General features: G+C 35.4%; 1 protein-coding gene across 1 annotated transcript in view; it reads right to left on the minus strand.

The window, feature by feature from the left end:
- Positions 1-349: 349 nt before the first annotated feature.
- The window catches only part of ENKUR (enkurin, TRPC channel interacting protein), a 29,429-nt gene continuing 10,591 nt past the window's right edge, over positions 350-19,187 (minus strand). The window contains exons 2-5 of the mRNA XM_033100715.1: positions 14,175-14,320; positions 9,918-10,141; positions 5,620-5,766; positions 350-1,223 (exon numbers count right to left, since the gene is read on the minus strand). Coding sequence (XP_032956606.1) covers positions 1,050-1,223; positions 5,620-5,766; positions 9,918-10,141; positions 14,175-14,320 — 691 coding nt within the window. The 3' untranslated portion in view covers positions 350-1,049. The remainder of the gene's footprint in view (positions 1,224-5,619; positions 5,767-9,917; positions 10,142-14,174; positions 14,321-19,187) is intronic.

Raw genomic sequence — 19,187 nt, forward strand, 5'->3', positions numbered from 1 at the left:
AAAATTACAGAACGTTGCTGAAAGAAATTAAAGACAAAAATAAATGGAAGTATATCCTATGTTCAAAGATTGGGAGGATCAAAAAGAAAAAGAACATCCCATTTTAGTGAAATACAAGTTTTTAAAAGTTGGATGTCAAGAGAGAGGCTATTCTCTTTAATCCCCCGCCTCGATGCATTTTATAAGCTGTCTTCTTGAGTTTATGTTATCTTCTTAATATTTCTTCCTTCAAATACAGAGGGTGCCAAAAAAATGTATACACAATTTAAGAAAGGAAAAAAAATTATTGAAATTGTAATACTCACTATATACCAATAACAAAAGATGAATACAAGTCACGTTTGACTTCTGCAATTACAAGAGGTGCTCAAAGTGGTTACCATCAGCATCCAGACACTTCTGATTATGGCGAACTACTGCTTGAACATAGGTAACATCTCTTAAAATGTGTATACATTTTTTTGGCACCCCCACTCTATGGCTTTCAGCATATATAGCATTATGGATATTGAAAATATTTTTAGTTGGAAATAGCTGCAGATGACATAAGCTACAATAGAAGATACACTGTTTAAGTTTGTGAAGATCTGAATCAATACATGGAAAACACTTTAGTGTAGTAAGAAAGCATATACTACAGTCTCCAATTCAAAATACTTAAGAGTTTTTAATGTGTTCCTTGTATCATGCAGTGTAGAAAAAAAGTGTAAATGAAGTTCTGAGTGGTGACTTTATTTTTCAGGGCCCAGAAATTAATGTTTATGTGAAACAACTACATAATAATAATGACTTACATTATAGAACTGGAATAGATAACATTAAACTTTAATTGGTTTACACGTGGAAAACCTGACACTGGTAAAAAAAAATTTCTTTTCTCTTGTGTAAGCAAAAAAATCCAATTATTCTTTAAACATTGCCTAAGCAGTTTGGTAAAGACTATTTTTATTCTCCTCATAGTATTTCCCTCTTTGAAAAACTTAGTTTCATTTGCATATTTTCCACGTTTTTTTCCTATATTAAAATAACCATACTTTAAAAATCCATTACTACTTATTGGCAATATAAATAACTTTGTGCTTTTCAATGACACCAATGTCATATTCCAGTTGTTTCATTTCTTCTTCCAGCTTCTGCTTACGCATCCTCTTTGGTATGGAATCGATGAAGATCGAGAGAGACTGGAATTCTTTATGCACCTCTTCCCAGTTCTTTTTCAGCCCCTGCAAATGACAAAAAAACCCCTAAATACTCAAGTAAACTGTAATAATAAAGTAAATGGTAAAGGAAACTGCACTGGTGAGGAAAATGTAAATAGGTAAAGAAACAAACTGAAGAAAATAACTTTGAAAATGATATGTATTTATCAAGTACTTGGCCACAGTAATAAAAATACTGTACAGAGGCCAAACCCTGTCCTGATTGTCTGCTCAGTTCCCACTGGGAGTATTTATTTCCTCTGTTTTTAATGTTACTGTACTTGTTTTTACCATCAAATATGCATATGCAGTTATGAGTAGTATAAAAACTAAGGTCATAGCAAATGCTTTGGTAAAAATGACAACTTCAAATTGGTAACCCCAAGCAAAAAACATTTTTGAAAAGAAATTATTTCTTTAAAAAATTTTAGGTTTATTTTTTTCTTTATAATTTTCCTTTTAAACCACTCTCCCCATTTTCAACAGAGAAATCACATTTAAAAACTTGTTTCTGACTTGCATGGCCATATTTTCTAGTATCTGATGAAATGGAATTGTACAAAATACCAAAATTCAATTTAGCAAGAGATGACCTTTTATGTCTCTTCAGTATATTAGAATTCTTCCTCCATATAGTCAAGGGGTCTATACTCCCCATTAATGTATTCGAGAAATGACTGAAATGTCATTAAATGTAACACACATGCTAATTCAATAATGTAGTTAATTTTTTATATTCTCAATAACCAACAAATTCAAAATTAGGGGTCTCGTAGGAGCAGTAAAGGTTATTTCCATCTCTGCATAGTTACCATTTCTCATCACAGTGCACTAGAGGTCCCGCTGACAAAACGATCTTAAACTACTAATTGAATTCATGCAATTAAAGTTTATAAATTAGCACTTTCTTTTATTCACTGTCAGTGCACAAATCATTATATTTACACAAAACACAAAGTAAAATTGAAGTACAATGAAAATATTGCCTTGAAAATATGGTCCATGGCTATACATTTAGGTTTAAGAGAAAATGAGATGTATCTTATTAAATAATGTCTTCATAATAAGCCCTCATAGTACAAATTTAATCTTGTAGAAACTTTTCAGGGACAATAAAATTTCATTGACTAAGTTCCATGCTTAGGTAAAAATAATGGTAATCTAGGGCATACTGCATACAATAGGTTGGTTGAAAATAAGGACAACAAATTTTGAATACTTGAATGAGATTATATTAAGGACTTGGGAAAGGAAAAAGATAGAAGGAAAAGTATCCATTTAAATTTTTAAGAGGGGGATGGATTAACACAGTTCTTAATAATCTATGAGATCTATTTCAAAAAGAAGTCCGCAAAGGAATTCTATTGTCCCATCGTCTTTCATTATGAAATTGGAAATACGTTTCCACATAGCTTTACTGGGTTGCCTACTACAGAGAGGAAATCTATGTATTTATACATTTTCAAATATCAAAGATTTTTCATTGCTAGTTGGGTGATATTTCCATATTACTTGTGGTCACAGCAGCTACACTCCGTCTTTGTATTTCCTTTTAAAGGATAGTTTGCTTTATCTTCCAGTATGTACAGTAATGTTTGGATCAAAGTCCACAGCTAAGGATGGGAACTAAATGTAATTAATATTTCATATTATATTAAAATATGCTTTTTGCTGTTCTTAAGACTTTTGTTATTTCATCTAAAAAAACCTTCTACCCATTGCAGCAATGGTCTTTTCCCCTTATTTTTATTTCTTAATTTTTCTCACTTCTATTTTAATGCTGAAATAATATTCATTTGGAAAAACTTTCAAATGGGGAGAAGCAGTAATAAAATATTGCCTTCATTCAGTTTCATGCTCCTTTTGCACCCACCCCACCACCATCCATTCTCCACCTTCTTCTCCTGCACTGTGACTAGGGGTGAAGTGGGGGTGTGTGGGATGGGGGTAGAGTTGATTCTTTGGGCTGTACCCCCACCCCCACCCCCTTGCTCTTTTGTCCTTCAGCCTCTGCCTGAGTTCAGCCAACAAGGCACTGGTGGGAGAGAGAGCTTGGGGCATTTCTTCCCCCTCTCCCTTGACATTATCTGACACTAGTTCTGGCTCATTCATCTGTGACTACAACGCCTGTCAGGTGGCCCATCATCCAGGCTCCAGCTCTAAATGGGCTCTGGTGACCTCGTTTCTTGCCCAGCCCTTCAAGCCTCGGGTGGTGGTGGATTTTCGCCCTCTTTTGTCCTGGGTTGCCTCAGTGCTCCTTGTTGTTTCCCTTAGCCCTGCCTCACTTCTGGGAATAGTTCCTTCAAAATTCTCTTCAGAATCCCAGCTGAGCATGCTTTCTATCTCTTACTGGAGCCCTGACTGATGGAGCCTCCTTTGGTTACTTCCTATGCGCGTGTGTAATGTGCAGTGGGAAAACACTGGCCTGGAAATTGGTTGATGTGAGTTTTAGTCCCTCTTGACTCCATGATAAGGACTGCGTTTGTTTTGCTCACTACAGTGCCCCCAGGTTGGGTACAGTGCCTGGAACACAATAGATGTTCAATAAATGATGCATGGATGTGTGAACAAATGAGCTTACTTAACATATTTGCATTTTATATCCTCCTCTGTAAAATGAGAAGTTTTGGCATCATTAGACAAGATGATCCTTTCCAGGTATAGTGAGACTGTTATTTTACGAAGAATGAGCAGAATGTGGCCTGCTGGGGGACATACAATCATGTTGTCATTGAACTATAAGCAACTCTTAACCAGGAAGGAAAGCATGGTTCGGGGCTTGTCAGGAGCATAGCTATGGGCTGTGTTACCACAGCGGCTGCCCTAGGTGACTAATAAGGCATCCAGTGGGCCATCTGCTACTGTCACATCAAAGGGCAAGCAAGGAAACTCTAGCGACAGGTTACGAAGCAGGGGGTAGCTTACCCAATATAGCCAAAAAAGTGAGGGAGAAGAGCCTTTTCCTTCTGAGGGAAATTCTTTTTCTCTTTCCCTAGTTTTCAGAATAATTTAGATATAAAAACCTGGCTTCCACAAAAGCATGTACTTTCTAAAAATGGTAGAATCCAAATGAGAGAGAGAGGGAGAGAGAGAGAGAGAGAGAGAGAGAGAGAGAGAGAGAGCACACAAATGGGCCAAAGACCAGTGCTCTTCCTGAAAGTGACATGGAAATCCCACCTTCACGTCTGCCGGCCTGTCTTCCTTTCTTCTTTCCAGCACATGTTAAACACCTGTGTTTATACTGGGCAATGGGTTAGGCACTGGAGAGACAGCTGTCAGCAAAGAGACACAGTCTCTGCCCTTAGGCCACTCCTGCTGCCTTGGGCCCCCTTTTATACTGCAGGTTAAAGTCCAGCTAAAGACCTACCTCTATCTTTTAAAGGATATTTGTACCTTGGAACCTGATAAAACTCACGATCTGTACAAACATACATTCATATCTATACAGGTACATATTTAAATACCACCTGTCATCAATTAAATTGCAACTTCTTTATAGCAGAAATTTTCTTATGCCCTTCTCAAAATGTTTAGCGTTTAGTATAATACTCTATGTGAAACATTTAATAAATGTTTATTGATGATTATTATGGCATTGATAAAATGGTAAGAATTTATAACAGCGTATGAATCCATTTTTCAACAGAAATTAATGCAGTAAGGAGTTTTTTTCTACTTTTAAAAGGTCATTACAAATGGCTTTGTAGAAAGCTTCCAAAATAACAAAACAAAGAATAAAGTACTATTCGTTTACCTCTATAAGAGAGCATGACTATAGGAGAGTATGAGTAGGTGCATAATAAATACTCTCTGAAGATGATGATGGAGCATCCCTTCTCACATCCCCCAATATTTTAAATGCTTTGGATAAAAGTCTTGCATTAAACACTCCAATGTAAATATGGCTTTAAGTCTATTTTATTCAAAATAAGGAAAATATATGTAAAACCTAACACTTGGTTATTTTAAAATTTGAACATTTGGCTTATAGGAAAGTTTTTAAAAATTTGGAGCTAAAGACAGTTTCAATTATTCTAGAGCTCCATCTAGTGAAAAATATCTAATTTATGGATTTTTTTTTTTTTAATTCAGGGACACGAAAATAAAAATAAAAATGCTTTTTTGCTTTATTTATGTATGTTCGTTGAAGGATAAGGTGGGTTTCCTTACAACACTAACTACTTCAGGAAAAAACAGAAGTCACCAAGATGGAAACAAAATATTATTCAATAATCCCTATATTACAACTTTTTACTTTCCCCAAAGAGTCAACTTTGCTGCATGTAGCTGTCACCACAACCAAAAGAGAGTGATCAGATTTAAAAATCAAAGTGCTGTCTTTAATAACCGTTGATGGCAGAACTTTCTTTCAGAAATGTTCTAAAGAGTGACATAGGAATAGAAATTACAGAACACTTACCTGCAGAACGGCTTCCCTTTCTTCATCAGATAGCCTTTTCATAGCTGCTTTCCTGAGTTTTTCCTGGATATAGTTATCATATTCTTCTTGGGCTTTCTTTACCTCCTCATTTCGCTGACATATATATTTGGGCGTGACACCGTAATCCTTAAAAGGATTTTTCAGAAAAAAAATCAATATCCTGAATGTAATCTTATATGTGTATACATACCAACCAATGACTGGGAGGAAAAGAAATGATACAGACTTAAAACCTTTGCTTAAACCACTGTAAATTGACAAAATTCAGTGACTTTTTTCCCCATGGGGATCTAGTTGATTCTGGTCTTTTAAAAGAAAACCATCTGAGCTGTTATTGTGGCTGCTTGTTTTTCCTCTTCTGAATGTTTCCAGTGCCTGCTCTTGGCTGATAACTCAGCCCTTACTTTACCCCTAAGCGTTAGTTTTTCTTTATTTCTTTTCGATGCTGCAGCTTTTATCTTGAAATATCTTGACTATATTGAGGTCTCTTTTGCAAACTCTTGTTCAATAAAAAGGGATACATGCTTTCAAAAACAAACTCTCAAAAGACACTAAGCAAGTCTGCTTTAAGAGAAAATTGACTTGGTTGTTCTTGGAAATGCAAAATACATTTTTAGGCTCCTGGGCTGCTTATAAGGACTGATAGTGAGGCAATCATCTGTGATTCTTTCATATTACTGAATGCATGTGATATCTCTATATAGAGAAATAGAACTATTCTGTTTATTTTTTTAAAAATTATTTGAGAATGTACTTGGTGCTAGATATACTAGTGAATAAGAGAGGCAAAGTTTCTGTCCTCATGGAATTTGCATTCTATGGTGAGAGAAATTCACCAAAATTAGAGTATAAAATTACACACACACACACACACACACACACACACACACACACGCACACAGAGGGTGCCAGAAAAATGTATACACATTTTAAGAAAGGAAAAAACTTTATTAAAATTGTAATACTCAATGTACCAATAACAAAAGATGAATACAAGTCACGTTTGACTTCTGCAATTACGAGAGGTGCTCAAAATGGTTACCATCAGCATAATTTTAATAGTTTTTTCCTTTGTTAAAATGTGTATACATATTTTTGGCACCTATATATTATATATATATATACATATATACGTATATCATACATATATTACATATATAATATTTATATATGTGTGTGTGTGTGTGTGTGTGTGTGTGTGTGTGTGTATATATATATATATGTCTCCAAAGTAAACGAAAGGACAGAGTAAGGGGAAAGAAAGTAATAGGAGTTATTTTAGATACATAAGGAGGTCAGGGAAGACCTCTCTGAGGAAGCAGCTGTTGAGATATATGTAGTCATTCAAACCGTTCACAAATATTCTGGTTCTCTCCCTTTGGGCACTCGGTAGGACACTTTCCTGCTTCCCTTGAAGTGAGATGCAGCCATGTAAACTGACTTGCCAGTGTGAGTAGAAATGACCTATGTCCTTTTGGGTAGAAGCCTTAAGTATTAATGGATGACTTGCCATGTTCTTTTTTTGTCTGGATAGTGATGGGTGAAGTTTTTTGTTGCCTGGATCATGGAATAAGGACGGGAAGCAGAGCTTCCAACAACCTTCAGTGGACATGTGGCACAAGCAAACAAGAGAACTCAGTTGCTTTTAGTTACTGGGATGTGGAGGTTATTTGTTACCACAGCATAACCTACCCCATCCTCACTGAACAAGGGATAGAAATCTTAGCTATAAATGTGTTCTGGAAAATTGCAAAGCACTATGCAAATAAACTCCAAGAGCACAGTATTCAGGTTGGTTAGTGCAGGAGTAAACAGTCCAATCCAGTCCAGGAAACACTGAGGGCAACACCTCATTACAGCTCAGGACAATTACTGATGTTCTAAATGATGGTTCTGTGTCACCAAAAAAAGATTAAATTATATTTGGCATTCTCTGTTTAATACAGGGAAATGACGTGATACATTTTAGGAAAAAGAAATATCTTACAAATGGGTAAAAGTCTCAATAGAAAAACCTCAGGTCTGAAATATTCCTCTGTGCAGGATCATTGAGAGCTAATGCATTACTATTAACACTAATAATTGCATATAATATATATGCTTTTTATTGAACGTTTATTAGCTGCCAGGTTTTGTGTCAGGTGCTTCATATTTTTATAGCATTTAATCCTCACTACAACCCTGTGATAAATCAAAGAACTTGTTGAAGAACACAGAGTTAAGTAAGTGGCCAGAGTCAGAATTTGAAATGATGTCTAACTACTATTACTGTATACCTTGGGCAATCATCCATCCTTCAGTTTGTTTTCACAAACTGTTTTCATGGCACAAATGGGCATATAATATTTTACTTGGAACTAAAGCATGAGGTTCATTCATTTTTAAAAAGCGACATTGCCCTTAAAGGGACTTAACTCTGAAAAGCGGAAAGTAAGTTGAGTAAGTCCTTTATGAGCCTTGATTGCTTAGCCAGCAACACCAAGAGGACAATAAGTGCCGAGTGTTTGCATGGCTTGGTAAACAAGCACAGGTAGACTAACTTAACGTTTTTCTGTCTCTGTAATGGATTTTTTGTTCAATTTTCTGTTCAAGGCAGAAAATGTATTGAAGTGGACAGCCTAGACAGAAAGCAGCCAGAAGGGGAAGACTGTGTGGCAGTTGGTGGTATGACCATCAAAGGAGAAGGGGTTTTACTGGTAGTGGAGAAATAATGGACTGGAAACAGCTTTAAAGAGCCTGGAAAGTGAAATTTCTGCTTTTCCATACTTTATGGGACAAGGGCTATCAGCAGCCTCCTGGCCACAGAAGAAGGAAGTACCATGTTTCCCCGAAAATAAGACCTAGCCGGACCATCAGCTCTAATGCGTCCTTTGGAGCAAAAATTATTATAAGACCCAGTCTTATTTTACTATAATGTAAGACCAGGTCTTGTATAACATAATATAATATAATATAATATAATATAATATAATATAGTATAGTATAGTATAGTATAGTATAATATAATATAATATAATATAATATAATATAATATAACATAACGTAATATAATACTGGGTCTTATGTTAATTTTTGCTCCAAAGGATGCTTTAGAGCTGATGATCCAGGTAGGTCTTATTTTTGGGGAAACATGGTATCTAGAGAAGCCTGAAAGAGCTGTTGACATGTGCTGCCAATTCATGGACTCCTGCTAAAGTTTTCCAAAGTCTCTTAGCCCACGGAGTGGGGGCTTCTCAGGGAATACGTAGTGTTCTCTGACAACAGCTGTAAGGTTCCTGTTTTGATTTTGAACAGGCACAGGATTTCTCATGGTAGATCACTGGACTACCTCAATGCAAGCCCCTCATACAATGCTATTGCAATTTTTTCTTTTTTTTTCTTCCTTCCTTTCTTCTTTCCTTCCTTTCTTTTTTGTCACACCTTACTATTGTGAATTATTATAATACACAATATAATACACCTTACTATTGTGTATTATTATTCCTTAGCGTTTTTCATTTATATTTTATTATGTGTGTTTTAAGCATTTTTATGATCTGTAAGTATACAAAGTAAAATAGGTTTTGTTTCCGGTACTTTTTGGTAAGCTTTTTTTTAATTTTAAAGCTCTTCTTCCATTTAAAAAACTAAACCTGAGCTTCTATAATTTTTACCAATGAAATTATATTCCTATCTGATGAGCACCTTTTCAGATAGAAAAAAAAGTCCCCAAAAGACTAGATTATTGTACAGCACTTTCAAAGTCTGCTTTACTCCAAACTAAAAACAAATGAATAGATTCAAGTTGAAATAGTAATGTGAATTATTTACACCACACTGATAGGATGGATGGCACTAAAGTTGTTTTCCTCTTCATTTCTCTCATTCTGCTACCAAGACACTGAAACCTAATGACTAAATCTTATTAGGATCTTGTTAAAGGTTATTCCTTCTAGATTTATAATAATGATTGTATTTTTAGTGACATGTCCACCTCAGCTAAAACTAATATCTTTTAGAGAATGTTTATTATAATTATAAAATATATTAACAATTGAAAGTAAGGGGGAAAATTATCGTTTTCCTCTATTGAACTATATGGTATTCATCCCAAATTCTCTGTAATTTTGTCACATTCCATGTAGACCAAACACGGATTTCAGAGGAAATGAGAACTGGTAATCTGGATCGTTTGTCTAGTTAGAGCACTGGTAATGATAATATAGACAATCATTATGAACACTCTACTTAAATTATTTGAATTTCAGGCCGATCACATTAATATATCACAAGGCTACCTTTTTATTGATGTGCTTTGGAATTAGTCCTGAAGTTTCGAGATCATGCTTGTCTCCAGTTCTTTTGTCAACATAAATTGGTTTAGGCTTTTTAGCCACTTCCATAATGACATTAGCTGCATTTGTGTTGATAAAATTTTTTTCACTCTGTACTCCCATGACTGGATGATCAGTCCTCAGTGGCACAGGAGGCTTTTTGGGCTTATTCCGATCAAATGCTTTTTCTGTTAAACATAACATCACCTTGTTAATATTCAACTATAAACATTGCTACTCAGTGCTATTTATAACATCCAGATATTTTACCACTAGTATATTGAGGTTTTATTAATAACTTATTTAAATATCTAAGGTAAAAGATCAGTAATCATAAATGCAAAAAATTAAGTGCAACATAATCAAATAATATGCTGACGGACAGTATAAAAATCTAAAGGAAGAAGATAAATATCCCAAATCAGATGCTAGGTAATACATTTTCATTAGCTATTGTGAAAACTTTTCCTTATAACAATTTCAACAACAAAAGTTCAGGTTTCCCATTGAAAAAAGTTCAAAGAAATATTACAACGTTTTTCTGAGTTCTATCAACATTACTAATAATTGCTTCTTTAGAGGAAAGTTGTAAAATCACCATGTAAATAAATCAAACTTGATGTGTTGTAAGTCCAAGAATCTATGGAATTTTTTTTCATTAAAACTACTATTATTATAAGATATAAAAATTATGTAATAGCTATGAACCCAACACGCAACTTAACAAATAAAACATTACCAAAATAATTGAAGTAACCTATTCACTCCTCCCTGACTGCATCTCACCTCCTAAAATAACCACTGTCCAGAATTTACTTTATTTCTCTATACTACAGTCTCTTCATTAGCGGCAGGTGAAACTGGCCATTTATACACAACCTCTTCAACTTGACCATTCCAATTTATCTATTTCGATACAAACACATTAAAATGGTTGTATAAAGATTTAAAATATTTATAAAAATGTTTGTAAACGTAGAAATATTAAAATGTAAAATAATTACAATTTATTTCCAAGAGCCGAAGGCAACAATTCTCTTGAAAAATCTGACTCAGATCTTAACCCTATCACAATTACTAGGGACTTTGACTTAATTCATTTCTGGATTGTTGGAGCTTTATATGAGTTTATATAATTTTTATTATCAGAAAGAACATAATGCTTATTATTAAAAGTCTATAGACTGGATTAACCTCTTATTATGGGCTGAATTGTGTTCTTCCAATATTCATATGTTGAACTCCTAACCCCCAGTACCTCAGTATGTGACTGTATTTGAACACAGGACCTTTAAAAAGATACTTAAATTAAAATGAGGTCATTAGAGTGAACCCTAATCCAGAATGACTGACATTTGATTAAGAGGAGGAAGTTTGGACGCAAGCTCACACAGGGGAAAAGGTCATGTGAAGAGAGGGAAAAGACTGGCATCTACAAGCCAGGAAGAGAGGCCTCAGAACGAACCAAACTCGGACACCTTGACCTTGGACTCTAGCCCTTAGAACTGTGACAAAATAAATTTTTTTGTTTAAGTTAGCCTGTCTGTGATACTTTGTTATGGCAGCCCTAGCAAACCAATACACCTCTGATATTAGTTCAACACCTCCAGGAACATTATTATAAAGGAGTTTCGAATATTCATTAATTAATAAAATATATTTTTGTTCAGCTAATTGCTCAATAATTACTATATCCCCCGGTAATGTTCTAGCAATGCATATATAGCAGTGAAAAGAGACAAAGTCCTTATTCTCATGAAGTTTACATTATAGTGGGGGAAGAAAAAATAAAATTTAATATGCAGAATATAATGTATCTATTTGGTTGAACAATATGTGAAATTCTTTACTCTTTTTGACCTACAAAATAGGTATCATCTTCCTATTTAACGTTTTACTGAGGTGTCGTGAACATTGTTAGAAATTGAATTATGGAGTTGTACTGTGTTTCCCCGAAAATAAGACCTAACCGGAAAATAAGCCCTAGTATGATTTCTCAGGACGACATCCCCTGAACATAAGCCCTAATGCATCTTTTGGAGCAAAAATTAATATAAGAACTGGTCTTATTTTCTGGGAAACACGTTATGAAGACTGGAACAGAGAATAAGGCCTCATTGTGGAACCCAAGTAGCTTCCTTTTACCAGATACACCCAACCAAATAAAGTTTGCATGATCTATTTGCCTACAAAACCAGAAGTATCTATCTTATAGATCTTCACATGGAAAGTATTCAGAAGCCAAAATTAATCATGAATTGAAAGAATGTCCAAATGATTCCTGTAACTATAAGAGAATCTATCGCTTTAGAAATGTTAATATAAGAGGTAAAACTGAATTCTCAGAATATAAGGAAACCATTTGGAAAGACTAATAATCCATTGTTAGGTAAGTAAGTTGAATAAATTTTAACTTTATTGTTTATGGTTGTTCACCTAGTGGTAACTAAAGTCTATTCCTGCCTTTCGTTTATGTTATATTTATCTAAACATCATCTTCTCTCTCATCCCAGGATTAGGTATGGGTTATGGGGTGAAGCTTGAAAAATGGGGGCAGGATGTCTCTTCACAAATTATTTGGTGGTAGTGATAATAAACCTGGAAACCAATTTTTCTTTTCTTTTCCTTGTTTTTAGGGTATGTCAAAACGGCAATGTCAGCATAGCCTTATAGTCATGCAGATGTTCTATCAATTGAATTTAGAGAAATGTTCATGTATCTGTTAAGTCTTTTCCAGTGTTTCTAGCAAAGTATTATATTCAAAATGGCAGAATATTCAAAAAGAGATTGGCAGCAGCTTTGGACTGGCCTTTTAAAGCTCTTGCAATACCCTGAATTTCTTAATTATTCTTAAGGCCAATCAAGTTTTGTGTTTGTTTTACCTTATAATGTTTATAAAAGAAAATATAGGCTTCTTCCCTTTTTTTCTTATTTGATACTTAGGATTTATACAGTCTGGTTGTTGCATTATATATGCTTAACCCTAGAGTGGATACATGAAGACCTGAGTAATATCATTGGTCCAAAGGAACTAAGAAAAAACTAATTCCATTTTAAGATGTTCCTGTGTTCACAAGTGCTTATGAGTCACAAAATACCAAGACTCCACTTGAGGGAAATACAAAACAGACTTTTGAAGACATGAATTTAAGCATGAATATTGTTTTCAAACTCGTTTTCTTCCATCTTTCCTAATACTACCCTCATCCTTTGTCATGGCATATGGGTTATGAGAGGATTGTGGGACATAAAATATGGACATAGGGAGAAGTTTCACTTTTGTCAAAAGGTACACCCTAGCTGGGCTTGAGATGTTGCATGGTTTCTTTGATGACAGATGACTTAAAAAGGCTAACTTTATAAAAAGATAGGCTCATACCCCTCTCCTCTTTATTGTCCTAAAACATTAGGGAAGACACACGTTGGATGGGAAGAAGCTGCTTGCTCACACACACCTGTCACAGATCCCTTTTCATCCACTCTCCATTTTTCTGATAGCCTTCTTTCCCTATATCTATAGACTCTATGACTGTGATTAATTACATAATTTCTGAGGCCCAGTACAAAATGAAAATGTGGGGCTCCTTGATTCAAAATGAAGAATTTCGAGATGGCAAAAGCAGAGCATTAAATCAACCACGGGATCCATCTAAGCATAGAGCCCCGTGTGACTGCACAGGTAGCATATCCAAGAACTGATTCTGTCTACCACTCATGCATGAAGTCTCCTCCATTATATCCAACTCATTTATTGTCCTAACGGCCCCAGAGATCTGGGAGAGTTAAAGCCCACACTCAAGCCTAAAGTGAGCCTGGTAGTTGCTTCGACAAATGATTGTAATTTTTATCTCTTGGAGAAAAGACTGTTGCTCACTGGGATTTAGAATTCTTCTTATAATTTGTTGCTATTGAATTCATATGGCTAGGGACTAAGATGGTAAGGCATGTGGTGCTGAAGGGGGACTTTATTGGATAGTCCAAGGTGTATACAAGATGCTTGCATGACCAAAACGAAGGTCTATTTTGGGGACAACTTAGCATTCTCTACTCTCTTTTTCGACACATTCTCTACTTCTACTTTCTTTTAGCCTCTCAAATTCTGTTTAATATGAGACAAAGTGGCTATCATCTGTGAACATTTAATATTCATAGACAATAAAATAATTAATTTTAGTTGAATTACTTAACACTGTTAATATTAAAAAGAGTGATAAAACCTACTGGGTGGTAGAGTTTTTTCCTTTGAATGTTTCTTCAGGAAATCCTTTGGAGAAGGTACTTCAACTTTTGGTGGTCCCATGGTTTTCATTGCAGTTTTAAATTTTTGCATGTCCTCTTTTACAGATGTCTTAAAAACTGATATGTACCTAAAATTAAAAAAAAAAAAAGTTGTAGCATTTATATATTTTTTTAAATTATTTAAATTTTGAAAAAGGATATACGTTTCTATTTTGTGTAAGTCTATAATCAGAGATAGCCATAAAGCATAATTATCTGAGCCCTGTCTATCAGGCTTAGGTAAGCTAGATGGAAGCATTGCCCTAAGAAGTGCCAGCGTAAAGATGATCATAGTATTTATTATATTTTGAACATCTGAAGTATCAATAGTGATTTCACTTCTCCCTTTCCTGATATTGATAATTCTTGTCCTTTCTCCCTCTCTCTCCTCCTTCCCTCCCCATCCCCTTTCCCCCACTGTGCCCCCCACTTTTCTCTGACCAGTCTGGCTAGGGGTTTATAAATTGTATTGACTTTCGCAAAGAACCAGCTTCTCATTGATTTTGTCTAATGTGTATATATTTTCCATTTCAATGATTTCTGCACTGATTTTTACTATTTTCCCTTATCTGGGGTTTAATTTGCTTTTTTTTAATAGAAGTATTTAAAGCTATAAAATTCCCTCCATGCATTGTTTTATAGCTGCATCCCACAAATTTTGATATGCGAAGCTTTCATTTTCATTCAGCTCAAAATACCTTTTTAATTCCCTTCTGTTATCTTCTTTGACTTGGGATTTTCTTTAGATGTGTTTTGTTTGGTTCCCAAATATTTGGGGATTTTCCACATATCTTTCTGATTTCTAATTAATTTCTATTGAGGTTAGAGAATACACTTTCTATGATTTCAATCCTCTTAAATTTTCTGATACTTGTTTTATAGCAAAAAGTATGGTGTATCTTGGTACATTTTCTGTATACACTCAAAAAGAAAGTGTACTTTGCTGTTGTTGGCTGGGATGTTCCATAAAAGAAAATTAGGTCAAATTGGTTGGTAGTGTTTCTAAGTTCTATTAATTACTGAAATCTCTGACTACAGTTGTGGATTTGTCTGTCTCTTTTTTAATTTTTATTTACTTATTTATTTTGCTCAGCTATTTTATTTTTTCAATTTATTTTATTTTTTAAAGATTTTTATTAAAATATCTCTAACATACAACATTACATTAATTTCAGGTGTACACCATAGTTATTCAACATTTATATACCTAAAGAAGTGATCACCATGATAAGTCCAGCAACCATCTGACTCTGTAGCATGTGATCGTAATATTATTGACGATGTTTCCAATGCTATACATTACATCCCCATGGCTTATTTGTTTTATACCTGGAGATTTGAACCTCTTATTCCCTTCACCATTTCCCTCCTTTTTTATTTTTTCAATTACAGTTGACATTCACCATTATTTTGTATCAATTTTAGGTGTACAGCATCGTAGTAAACACATTTGTATAGTTTAAGAAATGATCACCCTGACTAGTCTAGTACTCACCTGGCACAATACATAGTTATTGCCATATTACTGACTATATTCCCTGTTTTTTTTACATCCCCATGACTATTTTGTAACTATCAGTTTCTACTTTCCATTCCCTTCAATTTTTACACCCTTCCTCCCAACCCCCTCCCATTTATCACAACAAATCTAGTACCGTTTGACACCATACATAGTTCTTATAATATTATTGACTATATTCCTTATGAAATACCCTGCATCCCCATGATTACTGTGTAACAACAAATTAGTACTTCTTAGTTTCTTCCCCTTTTTTCACCTGCACCCACAAACCCTCTCCCATGTACAACCATCAAAATACTCTCAGTATCTATGAGTTTGTTTCTGTTTTGTTTATTTTGTTCTTTAGATTCCACATATAATTGAAATCTCAATGCATCTGTCTTTCTCTGTCTGACATGCTCATTCAGCACAATATCCTCCACGTCCATCTATGTTGCCACACAGAGATGGTAGGAACCCACTCCCTTAAATGGCCGAGCAATATTGCATTGTATATATGTACCACCTCCTCTTTATCCATTTTTCCACCGACAGACACCCAAGCTGCCTCCACATCTTGGCCATTGTAAACAATGCTGTAATGAACATATGGATGCACACGTCCCCTTGAAGTAGCGTTTTGGGTTTCTTCAGATAAATACACAGAAGTGGGATTATTGGGTCCTTTTTTGTGTCTTCTTATAGCCTTTGTATTAAGTACATTTTGTCCAGTATAAGTATTGCAACGCAAGCTTTTTTTTTTTCCATTTTCATGAAATCACTTTTTCCATCCCTTTACTTTCCATCTGTGTGTGCTTATCAATTTGAAGTGAGTCTCTTGTAGGCAGCATATGCATATGTACGGGTCTTGGTTTCTTATCCATTCAGCCCTCCTGTCTTTTGATTGAAGCATTTAACCCATTTACACTAAAAGTAACTGTTGATAGATATGTAGCTATTGTGATTTTATTATTCATAATTTTGATCTTTTTTTTTTCCATCTTAAAGAAGTCCCTCTAACATTCCTTGTAATATTGGTTTGGTAATGATGAACTCTTTTAGCTTTTTCTTGTCCAGGAAGCTCTTTATCTGTCCTTCGATTCTAAATGATAACTTTGCTGGGTAGAGTAATCTTAGTTGTACAAGGAATGACAATTAAGTCCATTAACTCATCCTTAAAAAAGTGCTACATACCTCATTGTTGAATATCATTATGGTCAACTTCGACATTCTCCCCTTGGAAGCTATGTACCAACATCAGCGCCTAGTCCTCCCTTAAAAGCAATTTTGGAACTCTTTTTCTGGAATGGCCATCAGAGCTGTCGTCGTATTAACCTTGATGTCCTGAATGTCATCAAAATGTCTTCCTTTCAATATTTCCTTTATCTTTGGGTAAAGACAGAAGTCATTGGAGACCAGATCAGGTGAGTAGGGAGGGTGCTCCAATACAGTTACTTGTTTACTGGCTAAAAACTCCCTCCCGGACAGTGCTGTGTGAGCTGGTGCATTGTCATGATGCAAGAGCCATGAATTGCTGGCAAAAAGTTCAGGTTGTTTTCGTCTAACTTTTTCACACAGTCTTTTTAGCACTTCCAAGTAGTAAACTTGGTTAACTGTTTGTCCAGTTGATTCAAATTCATAATGAATAATCCCTCTGATATCAAAAAAGTTTAACATCATCGCTTTGACTCTTGATTTGGACCCTCATGGAACTCTTTTGGTCATGGAAAATTGACTGACTTCCATTGTGTATTTTGATGCTTTGTTTCAAGGTCATATTGGTACATTCATGTTTCATCACCAGTGATAACATGGCCCAAAACATCATCTTGATGCTCCAAAAGGTCTTGGCAAACTTCAACTCTCCTTTGCTTTTGTTCATCGATGAGCTCCTTCAGGACCATTTTTGCACACACCTTTCTCATGCCAAGATTTTCAGTTAAGATTTTCCTAACTGTTTCTCTGTCAGTGTTTACTTGGTCTGCTATGCTTCTCACAGTCAGCAATGATTTTGACACACAATTCAATGAATTTTTGCAATGTTTTTGTCAGTTCTGCTCGCTACTGGCCACCCTGACCTCTCTTCATCAGTGACACATTCTCTTCCCTCAGGAAAACGTTTAATCCATTTGTACACTGCCATTTTCTTCATGGCATTATCCCCATAAACGTGGACTAGTACGTCTCTGACTCCACTTCCATTCTTGCCAAGAAATTTAATGTTTGTTTGTTGTTCTAATTCAAGCTCATTCTTGTGACAGCACACAATAACATGCAACAACAATGATGAATGCCACTGAGCAAGACACCGCCACACGTTGACATGAACACAGCTGTGAGACACTGATATAGTAAGGTTATGAAACCTTACCGAGCTGTTGGTACAGTGCTGCCAATGTAAACGCATGGCGGCAAGTTCACGACCTTGTCATAACTTGTAGGACCTTGTTTTTCATCATGTTGAATATTTTGTGCCAATCCTTTCTGGCCTGCAAAGTTTCTGTTGAGAAATCAGCTGACAGCCTTATGGGAGCTCCCTTATAAATTGCTTTCTCTTGCTATTTTAACTTAACTTTCTCCTGCTATTTTTAGGATTCTCTGTGTTTTTAACCTTTGCCATCCTAATTATTAATATATTGTGTCTTGGTGTGGGCCTGTTTGGGTTCAGCTTGTTTGGGACTCTATACACTTCCTGGGCTTGTATGTCTATTTCCTTTGCCAGGTTAGGAAAGTTTTCCATCATTATTTCTTCAAAGAGGTTCTCAATCCCTTGCTTTCTCTCTTCTCCTTCTGCTACCCCTATGATGCAAATGTTGTTGTGCTTGATGTTGTCCTACAGATGTCTTAAACTATCCTCACGTTTTTGGATTCTTTTTTCTTTCTGCTGTTCTGATTGGGTGTTTTCTGCTACCTTGTGTTGCAAACTGTCGATTCAATCCTCTGCTTTATCTAGTCTGCTGGTGATTCCTTCTAGTGCATACTTCATTTCAATTATTGTATTCTTCACTTCTGACTGGTTCTTTTTTATGGTTTCTATGTCCTTTTTTTATGCTTGCTATCTCTTTGTTGAAGTTCTAAGTTCCTTGAGCATCCTTTTAACATTTTGAACTCTGTTAGATTGCTTGCCTCCATTTTGTTTAGTTCTTTTTCTGGAGTTTTCTCCCATTCTTTCATTTGTTTCCTCATTTTGTCTGCCTATTTCTTTGTTTCTTCATTTTGTCTGCCTCTTTGTTTGTTCTGGGTATTAGTTAGATCTGCTGCATCCCCCAATTTTGGCCAGGTGTCCTTATGTTTTTGGTGCCTTGTGGAGCCTATTGGCAGTCTCTCAGGTCACCTGCACTGAATGCTCCAGGAGTATCCCTTGTGTGGGTTTTGTGTGCCCTCCTGTTATAGTTGAGCTTTGGTTGCTATTGGACCATCAGTAGTTGGGATTGACCCTCAGGCTGAATGGCTGT

Source organism: Rhinolophus ferrumequinum (genome assembly GCF_004115265.2).
Source record: "Rhinolophus ferrumequinum isolate MPI-CBG mRhiFer1 chromosome 5 unlocalized genomic scaffold, mRhiFer1_v1.p scaffold_110_arrow_ctg1, whole genome shotgun sequence".
In the NCBI taxonomy this organism is placed as follows: domain Eukaryota; kingdom Metazoa; phylum Chordata; class Mammalia; order Chiroptera; family Rhinolophidae; genus Rhinolophus; species Rhinolophus ferrumequinum.